At 53.9% G+C, this 20,278-nt stretch overlaps 1 protein-coding gene across 2 annotated transcripts in view; it reads left to right on the top strand.

Moving 5' to 3' along the window:
* ZZEF1 (zinc finger ZZ-type and EF-hand domain containing 1) overlaps positions 1–13,167 on the top strand; it is a 103,996-nt gene extending 90,829 nt beyond the window's left edge. For both annotated transcript variants that reach the window (XM_053274809.1, XM_053274808.1), the window contains exons 47-55: positions 516–651; positions 1,873–2,232; positions 3,155–3,298; positions 4,285–4,453; positions 8,091–8,189; positions 8,775–8,940; positions 9,361–9,511; positions 10,075–10,146; positions 10,592–13,167. In XM_053274809.1, coding sequence (XP_053130784.1) covers positions 516–651; positions 1,873–2,232; positions 3,155–3,298; positions 4,285–4,453; positions 8,091–8,189; positions 8,775–8,940; positions 9,361–9,511; positions 10,075–10,146; positions 10,592–10,666 — 1,372 coding nt within the window. In that variant the 3' untranslated portion in view covers positions 10,667–13,167. The remainder of the gene's footprint in view (positions 1–515; positions 652–1,872; positions 2,233–3,154; positions 3,299–4,284; positions 4,454–8,090; positions 8,190–8,774; positions 8,941–9,360; positions 9,512–10,074; positions 10,147–10,591) is intronic.
* Positions 13,168–20,278: the final 7,111 nt, after the last annotated feature.

Raw genomic sequence — 20,278 nt, 5'->3', positions numbered from 1 at the left:
GTGGCCAATAGCTAGGCATTATGGGAGTTGCAGGAGGGCCGAAGTGGAGCAGCCCTGGACTAGATCACTGGGGGGGGGCAGCTTGTGGCTCCCTGGCTGTGGTGACACCACTCCACCCATCACCCCCCGCTACAGTGTGTTGTGACTGAGGATGATGGGAGTTGTAGTCCAACAGGGGCGAAGGCGTCAAGCTGGTCACCCCTGGCCTCGAGAGACTGTGCTTGCGGGTGAGAGATCCACCTGGCTACGAGAGAGAGAGAGAGAGAGAGAGAGAGGAAGGGGGATATGGTTGCCTGCCATCCCCGTGCTCAGATTTGGCAGCTGTTTGCCTCTTGCAAATGTAGAGCTCAAGGCTCTTCTCATTTGCAACACAGCATTTGCTTGGACAGTGAAGACTGGACCCGCTGCCCAGGCAAATGCCCAGCGTTCTGGAGCGGCCATCTCTTTTGACTGCGAAATGATTTCCGTGGGACGGGGGTGTGCATTTTTGTGTGTGTGTTTTTGTCTCGGGAAAGATTCGACGGGGATGTCGTGACGACGGACGAGCGGATCCGGACGCTGGCCCAGAAGTGGCAGCCCAGCAAGCGCCTGCGGTCGGAGGAGCAGAGCTCCAAGGCGGTCGACACGGACATGATCATCCTGCCGTGCCTGGTGAGCAGCCCTTCCCTGGCCAAAGCGTTCACAGGACCGAGCCCTTCCCCTCCCAGGGCCACGACAAACCGGTTTCTCCCGCTTTTCGAGCCCAGTTTTCCCAACGGTTTACGCAGAAAAAGGAAGGATGAATCGGAGGGTTCCCTGTCCCCCAAGGCCTCACATCTGGAGGGGGGCTGTGCTGGGGGGGCGTAGAGGGCCATTCATCCTCCCCCCCGCTAAATATCTGGGGATCACTTCAAAGGGTGTGTCTTTGCTCTGCAGAGTTTCCAAAACAACCATCTCTCTCTTACGCTGCCACCCCATAGGGGGTGTGTGTGGAGAGAGGGTTGGATTTATTCTATTTTATTTTGTTTATCATTTGTACATTTATATCCCACTCTTCCTCCGAGGGACATGGTTATTTTTATCCTCCCAACAAACCCTGTGAGGGAGGCTAGGCCGAGACGTACACGACTGGCCCAGAGTCGCCCAGTGAGTTTCGTGGCCGAATGGGGATTCGAACTCGGGTCTTCCCGGTCCTAGTGCGACACTCTAACCACTGCACTGCACCTCCCCTGGTCACGGCTTTAGTGTTTGATGTGCCTAGGCTGATTTTCCCCATGCCCAGAAGCATTCAAAGTAGTTTGCAGGTTGGAGAGAGCGAGCGAGGACAAAATTCAGTGCCATAGTTAACCTGAATTTAAGATGAGCCCCCCTTTAAAAAAACGCAGACTGAATACAAGCTATATCTGTATTGACCCAAAAGGCGGAGGGCTTGGAGTTTAAGCTGACCCTCCCAGGTCTAAAACCAAGCAAATTGGGAAATGAATACGACGGAGATTTATATATGAGGGTTTATACACCACCTTGTTTACAAAGATAAAAATCAATGAAATGGCTCCCAATCTTAAAAAAGGAAACCCAAGATAGACCCCGGCCACAGCCCCTGGAGGGATGCTGTGCTGGGGGCGGATAGGGCCAGTTGCTCTCCTCCTGATAGATAAGAGGATTGCTACTTGAACAAGGTGCCTCTTGGCTCAGTTTAGCCGGCGGGGAAATCTGCTGGTAAGCCGTGAGACCCGCCGGGGTGACGTTAGGGCCGGCCCTTGGTGCTGCCTTTTCCGCCCGCCTGGCTTCCAAACCGCCGCGGGTGCGAGTCCCCGGCTGGCGAGCGGCAGTGGCGTGGGGGTCTGGCCGTGCCACCTCCTGATCCCCTCGGGCCTCCCGCTTGCTTTGCAGTCCAAGCCGGCCGCCTGCCCCCAGGCCAGCGAGGAGTCGAACCCGGTCCCCCAGAAGCTGATCACCACCACGGAGAGCGACCTGCAGGCCAGCTACGCCAAGCAGCGCCGCACGAAGAGCGCCGCCCTCCTCCGCAAGGAGCTGGACTCCCGGAGCAAGAAGGCCGTGCGGGGCTACCTCTCCCGGGTCAACGAGGCCACCGCCGTCCTCTATGCCCGCCACGTGCTGGCCCTGCTGCTGGCCGAGTGGCCCGACGACGTGGCCCTCAGCGAGGAGATGCTGGAGCTGAGCGGCCCGGCCCACATGGCCTACCTCCTGGACATGCTGATGCAGCTGGAAGAGAAGCCGCTGTGGGAGAAGGTGAGCGTGGCTTCCCTCGCCGGGCCTGGCCACGGCAGGAACTTCCCCTCCTCCGCCCGGCGGCATCCCCGTCCGGAACTTCCCCTCCTCCGCCCGGCGGCATCCCCGTCCGGAACTTCCCCTCCTCCGCCCGGTGGCATCCCCGTCCGGAACTTCCCCTCCTCCGCCCGGCGGCATCCCCGTCCGGAACTTCCCCTCCTCCGCCCGGCGGCATCCCCGTCCGGAACTTCCCCTCCTCCGCCCGGCGGCATCCCCGTCCGGAACTTCCCCTCCTCCGCCCGGCGGCATCCCCGTCCGGAACTTCCCCTCCTCCGCCCGGCGGCATCCCCGTCCGGAACTTCCCCTCCTCCGCCCGGCGGCATCCCCGTCCGGAACTTCCCCTCCTCCGCCCGGCGGCATCCCCGTCCTCTCTTCTTGCTGGCCTGGTGGTCGCGGGCACGGATTCTCCCCTTCGCTAAGCAGGGGCTGCTCTGGTTTGCATTTGGAGGGGAGACCCCATGGGGGGAGCCCCGTAAGATCTCCCCCCCCCGCTTAGGGGCCACTCTGGGAAGAGCCGCTTGCCTGCAGAAGGTCCCAAGTTCCCTCCCTGGTGGCAGCAGCTCCAAGATTCAGGCTGAGAGAGAGAGACTCCTGCCCGGAACCTTGGAGAAGCCGCTGCCGGCCTGTGCCGGCAAGACTCGACCCAAGGTCGGGCTCGGTATACGGCAGCTTCCTCTGTTTTAATTTCCCGTCGGTTCTGTTCTTCGTGTCACTGCATTGTCTAAGCGTCAGCTCAGTGGCTGGAGCGTGTGGCCTTCGTGCGGGTTCAGTGTCTGGCCGCCTCTCCTGTAGAAAAGGGTCCCTGTCACAGGGGAGGGCGGGGAGCCTGCCCGAGCTGTGGGCCGGCGTCCCGACTTCTACCCCTGCTGTCGACTCCCCGCAGATTCTCCGGAAAGTCCTGCGGGGCTGTGACGAGAGCATGCTAGCCACCATGGCCCTCACGGCCTGCCAGTTTATGGAGGAGCCTGGGATGGCCACCCAGGTGCGCGAGTCCCGGCATCCCTACAACGACAACACCAATTTTGAGGTACGGCGTCTGGCAGGCGGGACCTCCGCGGGGTGGGAGATCTGGGCTCGGAGGGGGGTGGGTCTTGTGGGGTTTTCCTCCCCCCCTTTTTTTGATATTCAAATTCAATTTTTATTATTTTTATCAATAGTAATATTATCATTCATTGCAAATACGCACAAAAAGGTGGACTTCCCGCACACCTCTCTTCATGAATCATCAACTATAAAATTTACCCTATAATAATAATTCAAAGCATGAATTCAAACCCTTACAAACATAGCTAATCTACCCAACCTGCAGTTTTTTGCTAAATTCCAAACCCTGCTGTCAGGTCCATAGTAGGAAAATAGTTCTTTAGATACAACAAGAATGGTTTCCAATCTCCTTTAAAGCATTCTAAATTTTGATCTATAAGTATACAATACTGTAAGTTTTGCCATCTCCACATATTCCAAGATTTTTATCAGCCTGTCTTCTTTTGAAGGAAGTTCATTACTTTTCCATTTCTGTGCATATATAATTCTGGCCGCCGTAGAAGCATACATGAAAAATGTTAAATTAGTTGTAGAGATTGCACCTTGTGTTATTCCCAGCAGGAAGGATTCTGGCTTCTTAGGAAATGACATTTTAAATATTTTCTTTAATTCATTATAACTCATATCCCAATAGGCTTTAGCCTTCCCACAGGTCCACCACATATGAAAAAAAGGTGCCTTCAGAATGTCCACACTTCCAGATCTTGTGGGGTTTTCCTGCTGCCTTCATAGTTCTGGTTTTGTGTGTGTGTGTGGCCTGATCTACCTGTGAGATGCCTCCCCCCACACACACACACACCAGCCTCGAGCTGGAATTGCACCTGGCTAGTCAGAGAAGTCTCTTAGACTTTGTCTTGTGCGCCGTTTTGATGGTGGGTTTCCTTGGACTTCCCTGGGATTGGGTGTCTCAGCAGAAGATAAGCGCGCTCTTGATAGTGGGGTTCTCTCTCTCTCTCTCTCTCCCCACAGGACAAGGTTCACATCCCCGGCGCGATCTACCTCGCCATCAAATTTGACCCGCAGTGCAACACGGAGGAGGGCTGTGACGAACTGTTCATCTCCAGCAGCCGGGACTTCTTGCACGACCGGCACTCCTTCAGCGGGCCTCCGCACAAGTGGGCCGACTTTGAGCTCCCAGGTAAACCTCCGCAGTGTCGGGGGTGCCTTCCTGCTCTGTGGCCTCAAGGCTGAACTAGAAGCCACTTTTTATTGATTAGTGCTTTAGTACACTCATATACCGCCCCATACAAAAAAGCCCCAATATACAGGTGAAACTTGGAAAATTAGAATATCGTGCAAAAGTCCATTAATTTCAGTCATGCAAATTAAAAGGTGAGACTGATCTATGAGACAGACGCATTACATGCAAAGCGAGAGAAGTCCAGCCTCAATTTGTTATCATTGTGATGATCACGGTGTACAGCTCATGAAAACCCCAAATCCACAATCCCAGAAAATTAGAATATTACATGGAACCAAGAAGACAAGGATTGTAGAATCGAACAATATCGGACCTCCAAAAAGTAGAAGCATGCATATGTATTCAGTCCTTGGTTGGGGCCCCTTTGGCAGCAATGACTGCCTCCATGCGGCGTGGCATGGATGCTCTCAGCCTGTGGCACTGAGGAGGTGTTATGGAAGACCAGGATGCTTCATTAGCGGCCTTCAGCTCTTCTGCATTGTTTGGTCTCATGTCTCTCATCCTTCTCTCGGCAATGCCCCATAGATTCTCTATGGGGTCAGGTCAGGCGGGTTTGTTGGCCAATTAAGCACAGTACACTGAATACTTTTCGGAGGTCTAATATTGTTCTCTTCTACAATCCTTGTCTTCTTGGTTCCATGTAATATTCTCACTTTCTGGGATTGTGGATTTGGGGTTTTCACGAGCTGTACGCCATGATCATCACAATGATAACCAATGAAGGCTGGACTGATCTCGCTTTGCAGGTAATGCGTCTGTCTCATAGATCAGTTTCACCTTTTAATGTGCATGACTGAAATTAATGGACTTTTGCACGATATTCTCATTTTCCGAGTTTCACCTGTAAAGTTGGCCCTTGCGTGTGGTGCCTTCTAGAGTGTTGTGGTTTCAGTGCTCCTGGGATCCAACCAAGGGTCCGTTTTTAGCCCAGCTGCCTGTAGCTGCCTGCCAGATACCCCTGGGAACAGCTGCTGTGTATGATGCACATTTTAGCCGTGGTGGGATAGTGAGAAGCCGCAGAGGAAAACAGCAGCTGCCAGCATAGCCCAGTGGGGAAGGCCTTGCCTCGGCGTGCAGAAGGTTCCCCAGGTTCCGTCTCTGTCTCAGGTCGGGCTGGGAGAGACCCCTGCCACGAATCCGGGAGTACTGCTGCCATTTATTGATGGGTGGGTTGGTTCGGTTTATATACCGCCCTCCCAAAAATGGCTCAGGCTGCTTTGTATCAGAGTGAAAACGATTCAAGTCCAAACTGTAAAAACAGCATAAAGCGAATTAATGGTTAAAAACATTTCAGCAGTTACAAAGGCTGAACATTTGCAGCCGTTAAAAGCAATCTGCAGCCAATTAAAAACCCTGGAAGGCCAGGCCAAAGAGAGAGGTTTTAAGGGCCCTCCGGAAGGCCAGCCATGAACTCGGATGACGGATTCCTGCCGGGTGTGCATGCCACAGCCCACTCACGGTAAACTGGGGGTCCCAGCCTTTTTGAACAAGTGTATTCCTTCGTCCATAAGCCTGGGTATCTCATAGTGCGTGCGTGCGCCTTCTCACTCTCCCTGATACACTTATAGGAAGCTGCCATATACTGAGTCAGACCCTTGGTCTATCTAGCTCAGAATTGTCATCACAGACTGGCAGCGGCTTCTCCAAGATTGCAGGCAGGAGTCTCTCTCCCAGCCCTTTCTCGTTGGGGATGCTGCCAGGGAGGGAACTCGGAACCTTCAGCTCTTCCCAGAGCGGCTCCATCATCCCCTGAGGGGGAATCTCTTCCAGTGCTCACACTTCTTGTCTCCCTTTCATAATGCAACCAGGGCGGACCCTGCTTAGCTAAGGGGACAAGTCATGCTTGCGACCACAAGACCAGCTTTCCTCTCCTAAAAAGATCTCAAATACAGAGCCAGGAAAGATCTTAGGGAATATAGGAAGCTGCCATCTACTGAGTCAGACCCTTGGTCCACCTAGCTCAGGATTGTCTTCACAGACTGGCAGCGGCTTCTCCGAGGTTGCAGGCAGGAGTCTCTCTCCCAGCCCTCTCTCGTTGGAGATGCTGCCAGGGAGGGAACGGGGAGCCTTCTGCACGCAAGCAAGCAGGTGCTTTTCCCAGAGCGGCCCCATCCCCGAAGGGGTGGGGGGGAGATCTTCCAGTACTCCCATTCAAATGCCATCCAGGGTGGAGCCTGCTTAGCAAAGGGGGCCATCCATGCCTGTTCCCACAAGACCAGCTCTCCTCCACGTGAGGAGAGGATCTGAGACCACGTACTCCAGCCACTGGCTGGCACTGAAATGGATAGGACAAGCCCACGGCTCCCGCTGACTTCAGCAAGACGGCTTCTGAGATGGGGTTGGGCGAAGACTCCGGCCGCAAAATCCGGGCTTCTGCGCTGCCCGTCCGTGTAAATGGGCTGGAGCCAGGTGTCTCGCGCGCCCCTTGAAATGGGCAGGGGCTGCTGTGCTGTTTATTTTTTAAATAAAATAAATAAGGGGCTGCTTATTTTTTAGCAAGCTCCCTAAAAACGCCATCCCTTGGTTCAGGATCCACTGCCTTCAAAAGAAAAGAGAGAGCATGTATCCTAGGAGCATAGGTAGCTGGCGCATACGGAGTCAGGCCCTTGGTCCAGCTCGCCTAGCAATGTTGGCACTGGCTGGCAGCCGCTCTTGTCTCCCAAGGTTTTCCAGCAGGCGTCTCTCCCAGCCCTACCCGCAGAGGCCTTCGGAGCTCGAACCCGGGGCCTTCTGGGTGCGAAACAGCGGCTGCACCGCTAAACGAATAGTTCCGGATCCCTGGATTTATTTTCCATCCCGATCAGACTAAGATTCTCAGTGTTGGTTTCCCGGATGTTAGTGGACTTCCACTCCCATCAATGCAATAAATAAATAAATAAATAAATAATCCCCAACCAAAGGCCGCTGGGGATTATTATTATTTTATTATTATTATTATTATTACATTTAAATCCCGCTCTTCCTCCAAGGAGCCCAGAGCGGTGCACTACATACTTGAGTTTCTCTTTCACAACAACCCTGTGAAGTAGGCTAGGCGGAGAGAGAAGTGACTGGCCCCGGGTCACCCAGCTAGTTTTCATGGCTGAGTGGGGATTTGAACTCGGGTCTCCCCGGTCCTAGTCCAGCACTCTAGCCACTACACCAATAACATCTGGGGACCCAGCGTCGAGAATCTGGGGACTAAGCTACCTTGTACCTGGTCGATCCACCTCACTCGGTTTTATTCATTCATTCATTCATTAGATTTATTTATTTATTAGATTTATTTATTTATTAGATTTATTTATTTATTTATTAGATTCATTCATTTATTTATTAGATTTATTTAGAGCCCTCCCAAAAGGGCTCAGGGCAGTCCCGTAGCACGATTAAAACAAATTAACAATGAAAATCAAACTATTAAAAACACAATAAAACAGCGAAGAGCCCTGAAAATCAGGGCAGCCATTTAAGAACAAATGAAAACAGTTCATCCTTTCACACCCCGGAAGGCCAGGCCAAATAGGGGGGTCTTGTTGGCCCTGGCCGGCCCCAGCGCTGAGTGGCATTTCCTCCTCCTCCTTTGGCTTGGCAGGAGACACCCTCTACTACCGGTTCACCTCCGACATGAGCAACACCGAGTGGGGCTACAAGTTCACGGTGACCGCCGGCCACCTGGGCAGGTTCCAGACAGGTAAGCCGTCCTTCCGGGCAGAGGCGGTTTCTGTGGGGTTGCTGTTCTCCAGTTTGGGTATGTTTTTTGCCCAGTTCCCCACTAACTGGGCAAAGGGGCACCCCTTTCAAAAGTGGCGGTTCTCTTCCGTTTAGCAGGGGGAGAGCGGCTGGCCCCGTCCGTCCCCAGCACAGTCGTCCCTCCAGTGGCTATTGCTAGGGCTCTGGCTGAGGTTTCTTTTTTAGACTGTGAGCCCCTTTTGGGGACTGGGAGCCTACTTGTGGGTTGGTTTCTCTCTGTGAACCGCTCTGGAAACCTTTGTTTACTAGCGGCGTATAGATATTTGTTGCAGTAGTAGTAGTAGGCACAGACATTGAACGCCATGTCCGCATTGCTCGCTTATGAAAGCTTTAGGGGTGCAGTGGGATGGTCTTTTCCCCCAAGCCGACATTTTACCACCTGGAGAGATGCATATCAGGCGGTATTAATAAATAAATAAATAAATAAATGACAAATTCATAAGCGAACGCCGGCCTTGCGAGGTGGGAGAAGCGCCCCTTCCCCAGAGCAGGGCGTGGCGGAAGACCTTGCCCGGTTGCCTTGCAGGCTTTGAGATCCTGAAGCAGATGCTGTCGGAGGAGAGGGTGGTCCGGCACCTCCCGCTGGCCCAGGTGTGGGCGTGGCAGGTGGGCGTGGCCTGCCGGCAGACGGGCTCCCAGCGCCTGAAGGCCATCCATCTGCTCCTGAGGATCGTGCAGCGCTGCAGCCAGAGGTTAGGCCGCCTCCTCCTCTCCGCTTTGCCCTTCCTTCCCTGGCAAGTTTCTAGCCCCTATGTTCTTGCCGCCTCCCCTCCACCCACCTGGGCAGCTCTCTGAGTTGGAATGTGGAGTCGGCAGCATCTTGTCTTTATGCGGAGTCAGACCCTTGCTCCGTCGAGCGCAGGGCTGCCGACACTGACCGGCAGCCGCTCTCCCAAGTCGCGCTCAGCCCTGCTTGGAGGCTGAACTGGGGACCTTCTGCACCCAAAGCAGCGGCTCGATATCGCTGAGCTACGGCCTCCGCCCCCCCCGGGGGAATACCTGACAGCACTCGCATGCAGTCCCCCATCGGAATGCAAACCAGGGCCAACGCTGCTTAGCCAAGGGGACAGTTCCCACTCGCTAACGCCGGCCTCCTCCTCTTCCCTCTGCAGGGACTGCGACCTGACGCTGCTGAAGCCGCTCTGGCAGCTCTTCTCCCAGATGGAGACCAGCCGGCAGCACGACCTGACCAAGCTGGGGGTCCTGCTCCCCCTGCACCGGGCCCTGACGGAGCTCTTCTTTGTCACGGAGAACAGAGTCGGCGTAAGTCGCTTTTCGGGGGCCGCTCCCGGGTGGGTCAGTCCAGCGGCCCCCTTCCCCCCGCGGCCCGCCGGACGCCGCTGGGCAGCCTGCTGCGCTTGCTCCCCTACAACTGGCATGGAGAGGCGGCCTCTAGCCCTCCGACTAGTAGCCCTTGATAGACCTCTCTCCTCCACAAAGTGCTCCAAACCCCTCTTCAAGCCATCCAGGTTGTGGGCGGTCCCCACATCCGGTGGCAGAGAGTTCCGCAAGCCGGCAATGCGTTGGGTGAGAAAGGACCTCCGTGGGCTGGTCCTAGATGTCCTGGCAGTCTGTTTCGTGGGCTGTGGCCCCTGCCTGGCTCTCGTGCTGAGAGGGAGAGAAATGCATGGTTTTGTAGAGCTGGGTGCATTGCGTCCAAGGCCCCTGTGCAACACCCAATGGAGAGAAAAACCCAGACAGCTTTGAGACTGATAGGGCTGCCCCTTCTCCTGCTTCAGTGGCGTGGGGGGAGGAAGGCGCTTCGACCAGGCCTGGTTTCTGCCCCCCGTCTCTGGGTCTCATTGCCTGCCTTGCTTGCCTCACAGGAACTCGGATCTCTGCAGGATTACTTGCTTGCCTTAAATACGGAAGACCATCTCCACCGCTGCGCAGCCCAGGTAAGAAGCCCCCAGGGGGCCGGTCGGTCTCCCTCCCTCCCCCCTTTCACAGTGCTCCTGTCTCCCGCTGCTGGCTCAGAGCAGAGGGTCCGCCAAGCCCAGCGTAGGGACAGAGGACGCTGCCATATACAGAGTCCGACCCTTGGTCAAGCTAGCTCAGTATTGTCTTCACAGACTGGCAGCGGCTTCTCCAGGGTTGCAGGCAGGAGTCTCTCTCCCAGCCCTATCTCCTTGGAGATGCTGCCAGGGAGGGAACTGGGAACCTTCAGCTCTTCCCAGAGCGGCCCCATCATCCCCTAAGGGGGAAATCTCTTCCAGTGCTCACACTTCTAGTCTCCCATTTGTATGCAACCAGGGCGGACCCTGCTTAGCTAAGGGGGCCAGTCATGCTTGCCGCCACCAGACCAGCCGCCCTCTCACCTCTCCTCTCTTTCCCCACCCACAGGCGCTGAGGAACATTGCCGCGATTAGCTTTGCCATCAACTATACCAACAAGTCGACCAGTCCCTGGAGCGTTTAACGGCGGCTCCGCAGCTCGGGCCGGCTGAGTTCCGCGTCCATCGGAGCCTCCGCGCCAGCGACGTCTCCCCTCGGCTCAGGAACTGGGGGGCAGGGAAAGGGGTCCTCCTGCTTCGGTGTCCGTGCACTCTCAGCCCCCCCCGCCCCCCACCCTTCTCCCCTCCCCAGCGCAGATCTGTAAAAGCCAAAAGGGCACTTCTGAGGGAAAGGCGGTGGTGGTGGTGGGGGCAATACCTTTCCCAGGAGCACTTTGCGCGTCAACTGCAGCCATGTATGCACCTCTCTTGTCGCATGTCCGTGGAACAGTATTTTCTTCCTCTGACTTTGGATGGCCCCGGAAGGGCGGGGCGGAGGGGGCGGCTGCCCCACGCCGAAGGATGAGGATATCGTCCAGATAAGCCTCTTCTGGCGTATCGTCTCTCCCGCTCCCGCCTGCCCCCCACTTCCCTGGCCGAATGGCAAACTGGGCGGAAACACTCGGCAGCGTTGCTTGGGTCCCGAGCGGGGCCCTGCCCGCAGCTTTGCTTGAAGGCGCCAGAAGAGGCAGAGGAAGATGTTTTTGGGGTGGGGTGGGTTGACGGGGGGGGCAGGGCACAGGTGTCAACAGGTCCCACTTCTTGCAAGGTTGGCCCCACCCCCAGAAGCCCGCTTCGCTTCCGCGAGAAGCCAACGAGGAAAAGGGAGTTGTGGGTGAAATAACGGGGGGGGAAATGTTAGCATTAGACGCGCACACACGCACACACCCCGGGGCAAGGAGACGTGACATTTTTCTGCGAGAGGATGCCTCTCTCCAGCAGCCGGAATGCCTTCGATACGACTTGGGACGTGTGGCCTGGACGGCATGGAAGTTGATCATGTGGCGGCCGGAGGGGTGGGTGCTGCTTCTCTCCAAAATGTGCCTCCTAGAAGGGAGAGGATTCGGCAGGGCTCTCTTGCTCGTACCGCCCCACCCCTTTTGAGATGCTGGTCCCATCGGATGTCCCGGCTCCGAAGCGGCCAGCCGCTCGCCTCGTCTTGCTTCGCAGAGCAATCCCTGCACGGCTCCTTCTGAACCTGCAACGCGCGGCTTTAATCTCGGGTTGTGGGAGGCAGGTGGCTGCGGCTGGTTTTTTCTCCCTCCCCAAAGACAGACGGTAAGGCGGGGCGTGCGTGGAAGGTAGGGATGGCGTTTTCTGAGCGGCCCCCTCTCGGCGCCCGCTGTTTCAGAACTGGGATTCCGAGACGGCTGGGGAAGTGGAGCAGGAAGGAAGCCAGTCAAGACGGGCAAGTGAGCGGCTGGGGTTGGTTGGTGTCGGCTGAGCTGGAGCGGGAATTGCCTCTCCTGGAAACGTTCCTAAGGCAGGGAGAGGTGGGGCTGCCCCCTGCCCCCTCTCGGCTGCTTTTCCTTCAGGCCCTGCCCGTGGAAGGGGAGAGATGGATTTGGGAGCTGAAACGAGTGAGGTGATGAGGAAGAGGGGCGATCTGGGGCGTGGCTGGCTTGGGCGATGCCCCATCAGGAGGTGGGGCAAACCCTCCCCCTGTCCCCGAGAAGGTCCTGGCAGTGTCTGGGCTGCCCTTCCCTCCCCAGAGCCCAGCTGTGGGGCCTTCCTAGGCCGTTGGAGGGGGAAAGGGCGGTGTGGGCCACCAGAAGGGGCCAGGCCGTTGACCAAAGTCTTGAGCGAGAGGAGCAGGAACGAGTTCCTCCGGGAATGGCTTTCTCAAAGGGCAGGGGGGCTGTGCCGAAACGCCCACAGAGCTCACTCTCCGTCCGTAGTCCGCTCTCCTTTCTCCACCTCCTCTTCAAAACCAAATCATTGATGGGCCGCAGCCTCTCTGAAACTCGCCGGCTCTCGTGGTGGCTTTTCTCCCTCCTGTCTCCGTTGGCTTTTGCTTTGCCGGCACACCGACCTGCTTCTACCCACCACTGTGCAGAGCTGGCTTCTTGCTTGGGGGAGTGCCCGGCCAGCCCCACTCCTGCTTCGACCCCCCTCTCCCCCAGCGGGATTGACTGGGCCCAAGCCGGAGCCGATTTCTATCCTTGCCTTACTCTCGGAGGCCTCGCCCCGCAGGCAAGAAGTCGTGCTCCTCTCTGGGCCCGACGGCATCCGGTGTTCCTCACGCAGCTCCTCGGCCATTCGACGAGTCGAACCCGAGCCCAAGATCTCAGCCTGGAGGCCGCGGCGAAGCAGGAAGGGTCAGGAAATGTGCCTAAAACGACCGTTCTGCGGGTCTGAATGAAGAAACCCCCACCATCTGAACACGACTCTTGGCTTTCAAAGGAAACGCTTAGGACGTGGGTGGTTTCGACTTTTCCGTACGGGTTTTTTTTCCTTTTGATTTTGCAAACTTCAATGATTTTTTTTTTTTTTGGTTTAACATTATTCAAACCAGCCCCTTAGATTTATTCCTGTTTGGTTGAATGTGTATAAAAAAAACAAACCCAAGTTATAGATGCAGTGGATATATGCAAATGAAGAGATATATTGTAAAAAATCTATTAAAAATGAAAGTACAAGGACCGTGTTTCCGTGCTGAAGCCTCTGATTTGTATGGGCGTGTTGGGGGCAGAGGTGTTTCCATGCAGGAAAGCGGGGCTGGGATTTTAACAAGTTAAAAGGCAGGCTTCAGGATCCGCCGAGTTTGGCGGCAGCTGACCCAGCAACAGGAAGATGCCTCTTTCTCCGCCTCCTCAGGCTCACGGCCAAGATGACCCAACGGTGAACCGAACAGGTGGGTTTTTCAAAAGAACTTGTCCCAAATGCAGATATTTAGCAAACTGCTGGCCTAGCTTTTCAGCCGACCTGTATTTCTGTACAGGGCACCATTTTGAAAGAGGCACTCCATGCTCTGTAGAAGCAGAGGGGGAGATGCCTCTTCTTAAGGTGGTATCTGTTCGTGACCCGGGCACGATCCCAAACCACCTCTCCCGCCTTAAGCAGACTTGCACGTGGATGACTTAATTGGCACTAGCCGTTCGTTTTGATGACAATTCGCCGATGCAGGGGCCTCTGCCAAGAAGGTTCTCCGAGTTGTGTGCCTTGGGAACTCACTGCTCCTTGATCTATCTTTTTAGGTGCCTCTGGGTACAGAAGGCTGACTATGGCTCTTAATGGAAAGGCGAGTTGATCCATCCACCTCAGCCCGTGCAGTGGTGCTGAGGACCCAAGAGGACCCCATCACCACACATCTAGTTCCTGGTGGCTGCTCTGAGATGCCTGGGCCTTGTTTACGAACCCCGATCCAAGCCGCCTGGGGGTCCTGGCTACCAGGGAGCGAAAGCCACACGGAGGAGAGGCAGGGCTTTGCCTTTCTGGGCAGGAAGTCCATTTGCAAGACAGGAGAGCTGGCCTTGTGGTAGCCAGCATGACTGGTCCCCTTAGCTAAGCAGGGTCCACCTTGGTTGCATATGAAAGGGAGACCAGAAGTGTCAGCCCTGGAAGAGATTCCCCCTCAGGGGATAATGGGGCTGCTCTGGGAAGAGCAGAAGGTTCCAAGTTCCCTCCCTGGCAGCATCTCCAAGACGGGGCTGGGAGAGACTCCTGCCTGCCACCTTGGAGAAGCCGCTGCCAGTCTGTGAAGACAATACTGAGCTAGATAGACCAAGGGTCTGACTCAGTAGATGGCAGCTTCCTATGTTCCTAACCTCTGAATGTTGACCCAAATGTCAGTCGAATCCCCAGAGAGGCAGTCGGGGGGCGGGGGGCAGTGCAGGAAATGGTAGATCTCTGCAGAACCCTGCCTCGGTGCTTCCGACCGAGGCTCATAGCTCGGTCTTCGTCCTCTATATTGGGCCAGTTCAGGGGCGACCCCAAGCCAAGAGGGCTCATCCTCAAAGAGCAGCACTGGACGGGCCCTCCAGGCTCTTGGGTGGAACCGATTCTGAAATCATAGTAGCGTCATAGTAGATAGATCAAGTAGCGTCTGGTCCCATCTCTAAGGCAGCATTGGCAACGCCACGTCCTGCTGCTGGGACTCCAGTGAGTGTGGCATAAGGGACTCTCCGCCACCCACACAGCTGCCGTCTGGGCGAAGATCCCCCCACGGCAGCAGTTCCCTCACAAACCCCTTCTGTGGCTCTCTTCCCTCCCCATTCTTGGCTCACGCAAATACTTAAAACCCTCTTTGGCGAGCGCTTCTGGCCCCTGCAACGTTTTGCATCAGCCAGCAGCTTTGCTCGGGCCAACGTAGGAAGCTGCCTTCTACCGAGTCAGACCCTTGGTCCACCTAGCTCAGGATTGTCTTCACAGACTGGCAGCGGCTTCTCCGAGGTTGCAGGCAGGAGTCTCTCTCTCCCAGCCCTCTCTCGTTGGAGATGCTGCCAGGGAGGGAACTGGGAACCTTCAGCTCTTCCCAGAGCGGCCCCATTATCCCCTAAGAGGGGGAATCTCTTCCAGTGCTCACACATCAAGTCTCCCATTCATATGCAACCAGGGCGGACCCTGCTTAGCTAAGGGGACCAGTCATGCTTGCGACCACAAGACCAGCTCTCCTCTCGTCTGTTGGCCTAGGATTGGGTACATCAGAACAGCCCTGCCGGATCCGGCCCAAGGAAGCCCATCTAGTCCAGCATCCTGCTTCACACACTGGCCCGCCAGATGCCTCTGAGAAACCCACAGAGGGCACATCCGCCCTCCCGTGTTAACTCCCCTGCAACTGGTATTCCGAGGCATGGTGCCTCTGAGGCTGGAGGTGGCCTGTAGCCCTCGGACTAGTAGCCCTCGATCGACCTCTCCTCCATGAATTGAGCCAGACCCATCTTGAAAGCCATCCAGGTTGCTGGCGGTCCTTTCTTCTGCGCCTCTGGAAGGTGGATGCTGCCAAAAATAGCTAGCAGCATTCATCCCTGGGATGGTACCCATGGCCCAAATGTGTGGGCCTGGTTCAGGTGGAGTGTCTCAAGTTTCCAGTCCATATGGGGCTAGGATTAGGGAAAGTGGTCTATAAATATTTGTAATAGGACTGTTCCAGCTCCAGGGGGAGCGTACAGAGCCAACCACCATCATCATCATCATTTATTTTTATTATTTATTATTATTATTATTATTATTGCATTTCTATCCCGCTCTTCCTCCAAGGAGCCCAGAGCGGGGTACTACATACTTGCGTTTCTCTTTCACAACAACCCTGTGAAGTAGGCTAGGCGGAGAGAGAAGCGACTGGCCCAGAGTCACCCAGCTAGTTTCATGGCTGAAGGGGGATTTGAACTCGGGTCTCCCCGGTCCTAGTCCAGCACTCTCACCACTATACCACGCTGGCTCTCTTTTCATTTACACAGGCTGCTTCTGTAGGGCCAAAATATATTAGTTACTACAAATATTTGTAGTATTTGATGTATTTGGGGGGAAATGAAATATTTGGGGGGGGGATTTGTGATGTATTTGGAAGGGGGGGAAGCCCAAGGATAGGGGTTATCAAATCATGATGAAGTATCACCGTGCACAGGAAGGGTGGGTTAATTTCCATGTTGCAGTCTCAACTAAAATTGCCACTCCCCGAAGCTGCAAATTCGAACCGTCAGCATTTCAACACGGGTCGAATCGAGCCGAATCGGCCCGCTTCGGTCCGGGATACCAGCCCGAAGCGTCACACGCTCCAGATACGACGCGATTCCTCCACGCCTACTCCTAGCAAGACTGGAAACCAGAACGCCGTGGTTCCAAGGCCACGTTTTTGAGAACCTCTGTTTGCCGATCTGCCCCACCTACAAGCAATCTCCCTTCTGTGTTCTTTTTTTGGTCACGTATTATTCTTGCGCCTTATTTATCTGTGTCCGTTTCTGGCAGGCTGGATGCCCAGTGTCTCTCGTGAGTCGCCTTTCCCAGAATTCCAGTTCAAGGCCGGCGACGATCTCGCCCCAACAACCTGTGGTTTTTTTGTCGTTGTCCCTTGCCGTGAAAAGCTGCTTCTGCTTGGAACAGCGAGTGGTGACTCACGCGTGGAACTCCCACTACGCCTCGCCATGATTTTAAGAAAATTGGTTTGCAAGAGGGAAGAACGTTGTCTGTTTTGCTTTTGCACGGCAGAGATTGCAGCGAGGAAAGGCCGGATTTCTGGCCATGACCTTGAGTTGTCCCCTTTGCTAAGCAGGGTCTACCGTGGTTTGCATTTGGATGGATGACTACCTGCGAGCCCTGTAAGACCTTTCCCTCGAAGGGTGGGGCTGTAGCTCATGGGTTCATCAGCATCTGCTCGGCATGCGGAAGGCCTCGGGTTCAACCCCTGGCATCATCTCCAGGTCAGGCTGGAAAAGATCCCTGCCTGGAAAACCTGGAGAGCTGCTGCCAGTCAGTGCGGGACAATAGTGAGCTAGGTGAACCAAGGGTCTGACTCAGTAGGCGGCAGCTTCCTACCTTTCTATGATTTTAGTACTGGAGAACATGGTATCTTGGTGAAGACGTGTTCCCAAGCTGGAACGTGTTGGAAATAACGTGAATGTGTTACAATTAAAACAAACTTGTAAAACAATGAAAAGCTAAAACAAATTAAAAGCAAGAACACAACAATTAACAATTTAAATTGTTAAACAATTTAAATTGTTTAAATTTTAATTGGCTTCAGTTCCTTTAAAACAAGTGCGTCCCACTCTTGGAGAATCCCCTGGTCTTTCTCAGAGTGTCTCCAAAGCTTGGATCATATATACCAGCTGGAAGCCAACTTGTACTTCAAAGTGGTAAATAAGATCCAGCCGTGATAGAGGGGAGGGTCAAGGGACTTATAGCAGCAATCGAAAAGCACTGGCAGATCTTTGGGTGAGTTCACGTGATCGATAGGCGCAGTTAGGCTGCTGTGCTTTAAATGCACATTCTCTCATAAAGGTACAGGTGAAACTCGGAAAATGAGAATCTCGTGCAAAAGTCCCTTAATTTCAGTCATGCAAATTAAAAGGTGAAACTGATCTATGAGACAGATGCATTACATCCAAAGCGAGAGAAGTCCAGCCTGAATTTGTTATCATTGTGACGATCATGGCGTACAGCTCGTGAAAACCCCAAATCCACAATCCCAGAAAATTAGAATATTACATGGAACCAAGAAGACAAGGATTGTAGAATCGAACAATATCGGACCTCTGAAAAGTAGAAGCATGCATATGTATTCAGTGCTTGGTTGGGGCCCCTTTGGCAGCAATGACTGCCTCCATGCGGCGTGGCATGGATGCTCTCAGCCTGTGGCACTGAGGAGGTGTTATGGAAGACCAGGATGCTTCATTAGCGGCCTTCAGCTCTTCTGCATGGTTTGGTCTCATGTCTCTCATCCTTCTCTTGGCAATGCCCCATAGATTCTCTATGGGGTCAGGTCAGGCGAGTTTGCTGGCCAATCAAGCACAGTACATTGTATACTTTTCAGAGGTCCGATATTGTTCTATTCTTCAATCCTTGTCTTCTTGGTTCCATGTAATATTCTAATTTTCTGGGATTGTGGATTTGGGGTTCTCATGAGCTGTACGCCATGATCATCGCAATGATAACAAATGAAGGCTGGACTTATCTCGCTTTGCATGTAATGCGTCTGTCTCATAGATCAGTTTCACCTTTTAATTTGCATGACTGAAATGAATGGACTTTTGCACGATATTCTAATTTTCCGAGTTTCACCTGTAGGTAATTCCTCCGCCTTTTGCTGCCCCTTGAAATAGGGTGCGGTGAGGTGCTTGTAATGACTACAGATTGGCACTAGATGGCAAGCTTGTGCTATTTGGCCAGCTGCAATATCTGTTCGTGGGACCCTTGGAAAACTGCCCCTCTTCTATTCAGTCTCTATGACACGAAAGCAGAAATGCCCCAAGTTCCAAGGGACAAGGTTACCTTCTTCTTACAGCATCCACAGGATGAAGCTTGGAAAGAGCAAAAGGACCTTTTGGGAGAAGAGAGCTGGTCTCGTGGTAGCAAGCATGACTTGTCCCTATAGCTAAGCAGGGTCAGCCCTGGTTGCAAATGAATGGGAGACTTGATGTGTGAGCCCTGGAAGATATTCCCCTCTTAGGGGATGGAGCCGCTCTGGGAAGAGCATCTAGGCTCCATGTTCCCTCCCTGGCAGCATCTCCCACGAGATAGGGCTGGGAGAGAGATTCCTGCCTGCAGCCTTGGAGAAGCCGCTGCCAGCCTGTGAAGACAATACTGAGCTAGGTGGACCAAGGGCCTGACTCAGTAGATGGCAGCTTCCTATGTTCCCTGAGATCTTTCCTGGCTCTGTACTTGAGATCTTTTTAGGAGAGGAAAGCTGGTCTGGTGGTCGCAAGCAGGACTTGTCCCCTTAGCTAAGCAGGGTCTGCCCTGGCTTGCATAGGAAAGGGAGACTAGAAGTGTGAGCACTGGAAGAGATTCCCCCTCAGGGGATGGAGCCGCTCTGGGAAGAGCATCTAGGCTCCATGTTCCTTCCCTGGCAGCATCTCCAACGAGCCTTGGAGAAGCCGCTGCCAGCCTGTGAAGACAATACTGAGCTAGATAGACCAGTAGTCTGACTCAGTATATGGCAGTTTCCTATGTTCCTACCTTCCTTGCCTCAAATGGTGGTAAGGATTTTTCAGCTAATAAGGCTCTGAATTCAAATTGAGGTAAACCCATAAAACCCCAAATACTCAATTGCTATGTGGCCAAGAGAAATCCCTTAAGATTCTGAACACACACCCCCGATATCCCAACAGGCTCAAAAATGATGTAACAGTTTGCAAGGGGTTATACAGCATAGTAGCTGTAACTAACAAGCAGAAGGTTGCTGGTTCGAATCTCCACTGGAGACTATGGGAAACACCTGTATCATGCAGCAGCAACAGAGGAAGGTGCTGAAAGGCCTCATCTCATACTGCGCAGGTGGAGGTAATGGTCAACTCCTCCTGTATTCTACCAAAGAAAAACCACAGGGCTCTGTGGGCGCCAGGAGTCAAAATCGACTCGACAGCACACTTTACCTTACCTTTGTATACTGTAGTCGCATTTTACACAACAGAATATAAATACTGGTTGCTGTTGTGGTTACTACAGCACAGAGCTATAGTAACCTCATTTGCACCACCACCAGATGTGAATACCTGGAGGTGTCTGTTTTCAGAGGGAAGGAAGCCATCGGTTTCTATTCTCGCTATGCTTTAGTGGAATTGATATTGTTGGGGACAACAATAAGTCTCCTGGGATAAAGAATTCCACGTGCCAAAATATAAAATAAAAACCCCTCTCCTGCATACCCTGCAGCTGTACCTTGGAAGGCAAGATGGCCCCTGAAACTGGACATAACCCAGCTAGACTAGGTTAGAGCGTGTGGACCAGGGAGACGCGAGTTCAAATCTCAGTTTCAGCCATGAAACTCACTGGGTGAGTCCCGTATTTCTTAGCCCAGCCTACTTCACGGGGTTATTGTGGGGATAAACATGACCTTGTTCTCCGCTCTGGGCTCCTTGGAGGAACAGCAGGATATACCCGTGTAAATAAAAACCTAAATGTGTGTGTACATGCATATAGACGCAAAATGCATCCACCTGCCCACCCCAGAGATTGAAATTCCAGACACACAGCAGGGGGACAGTTTTAAAGATGAATTAAGGAGGGCAGAGAGGAAAGAGGAACATTCCCTGCTTATTAGGAGCTCCATGTTTTCCATACCTGAGCTGTAGGTCACCCTCTGAATCCCCAAGCAGCCA

Source organism: Hemicordylus capensis, chromosome 12 (genome assembly GCF_027244095.1).
Source record: "Hemicordylus capensis ecotype Gifberg chromosome 12, rHemCap1.1.pri, whole genome shotgun sequence".
NCBI classification, from domain to species: domain Eukaryota; kingdom Metazoa; phylum Chordata; class Lepidosauria; order Squamata; family Cordylidae; genus Hemicordylus; species Hemicordylus capensis.
Note: the sequence above shows the minus strand (reverse complement) of the source record. Positions and strands in the feature narration are given on the sequence as shown.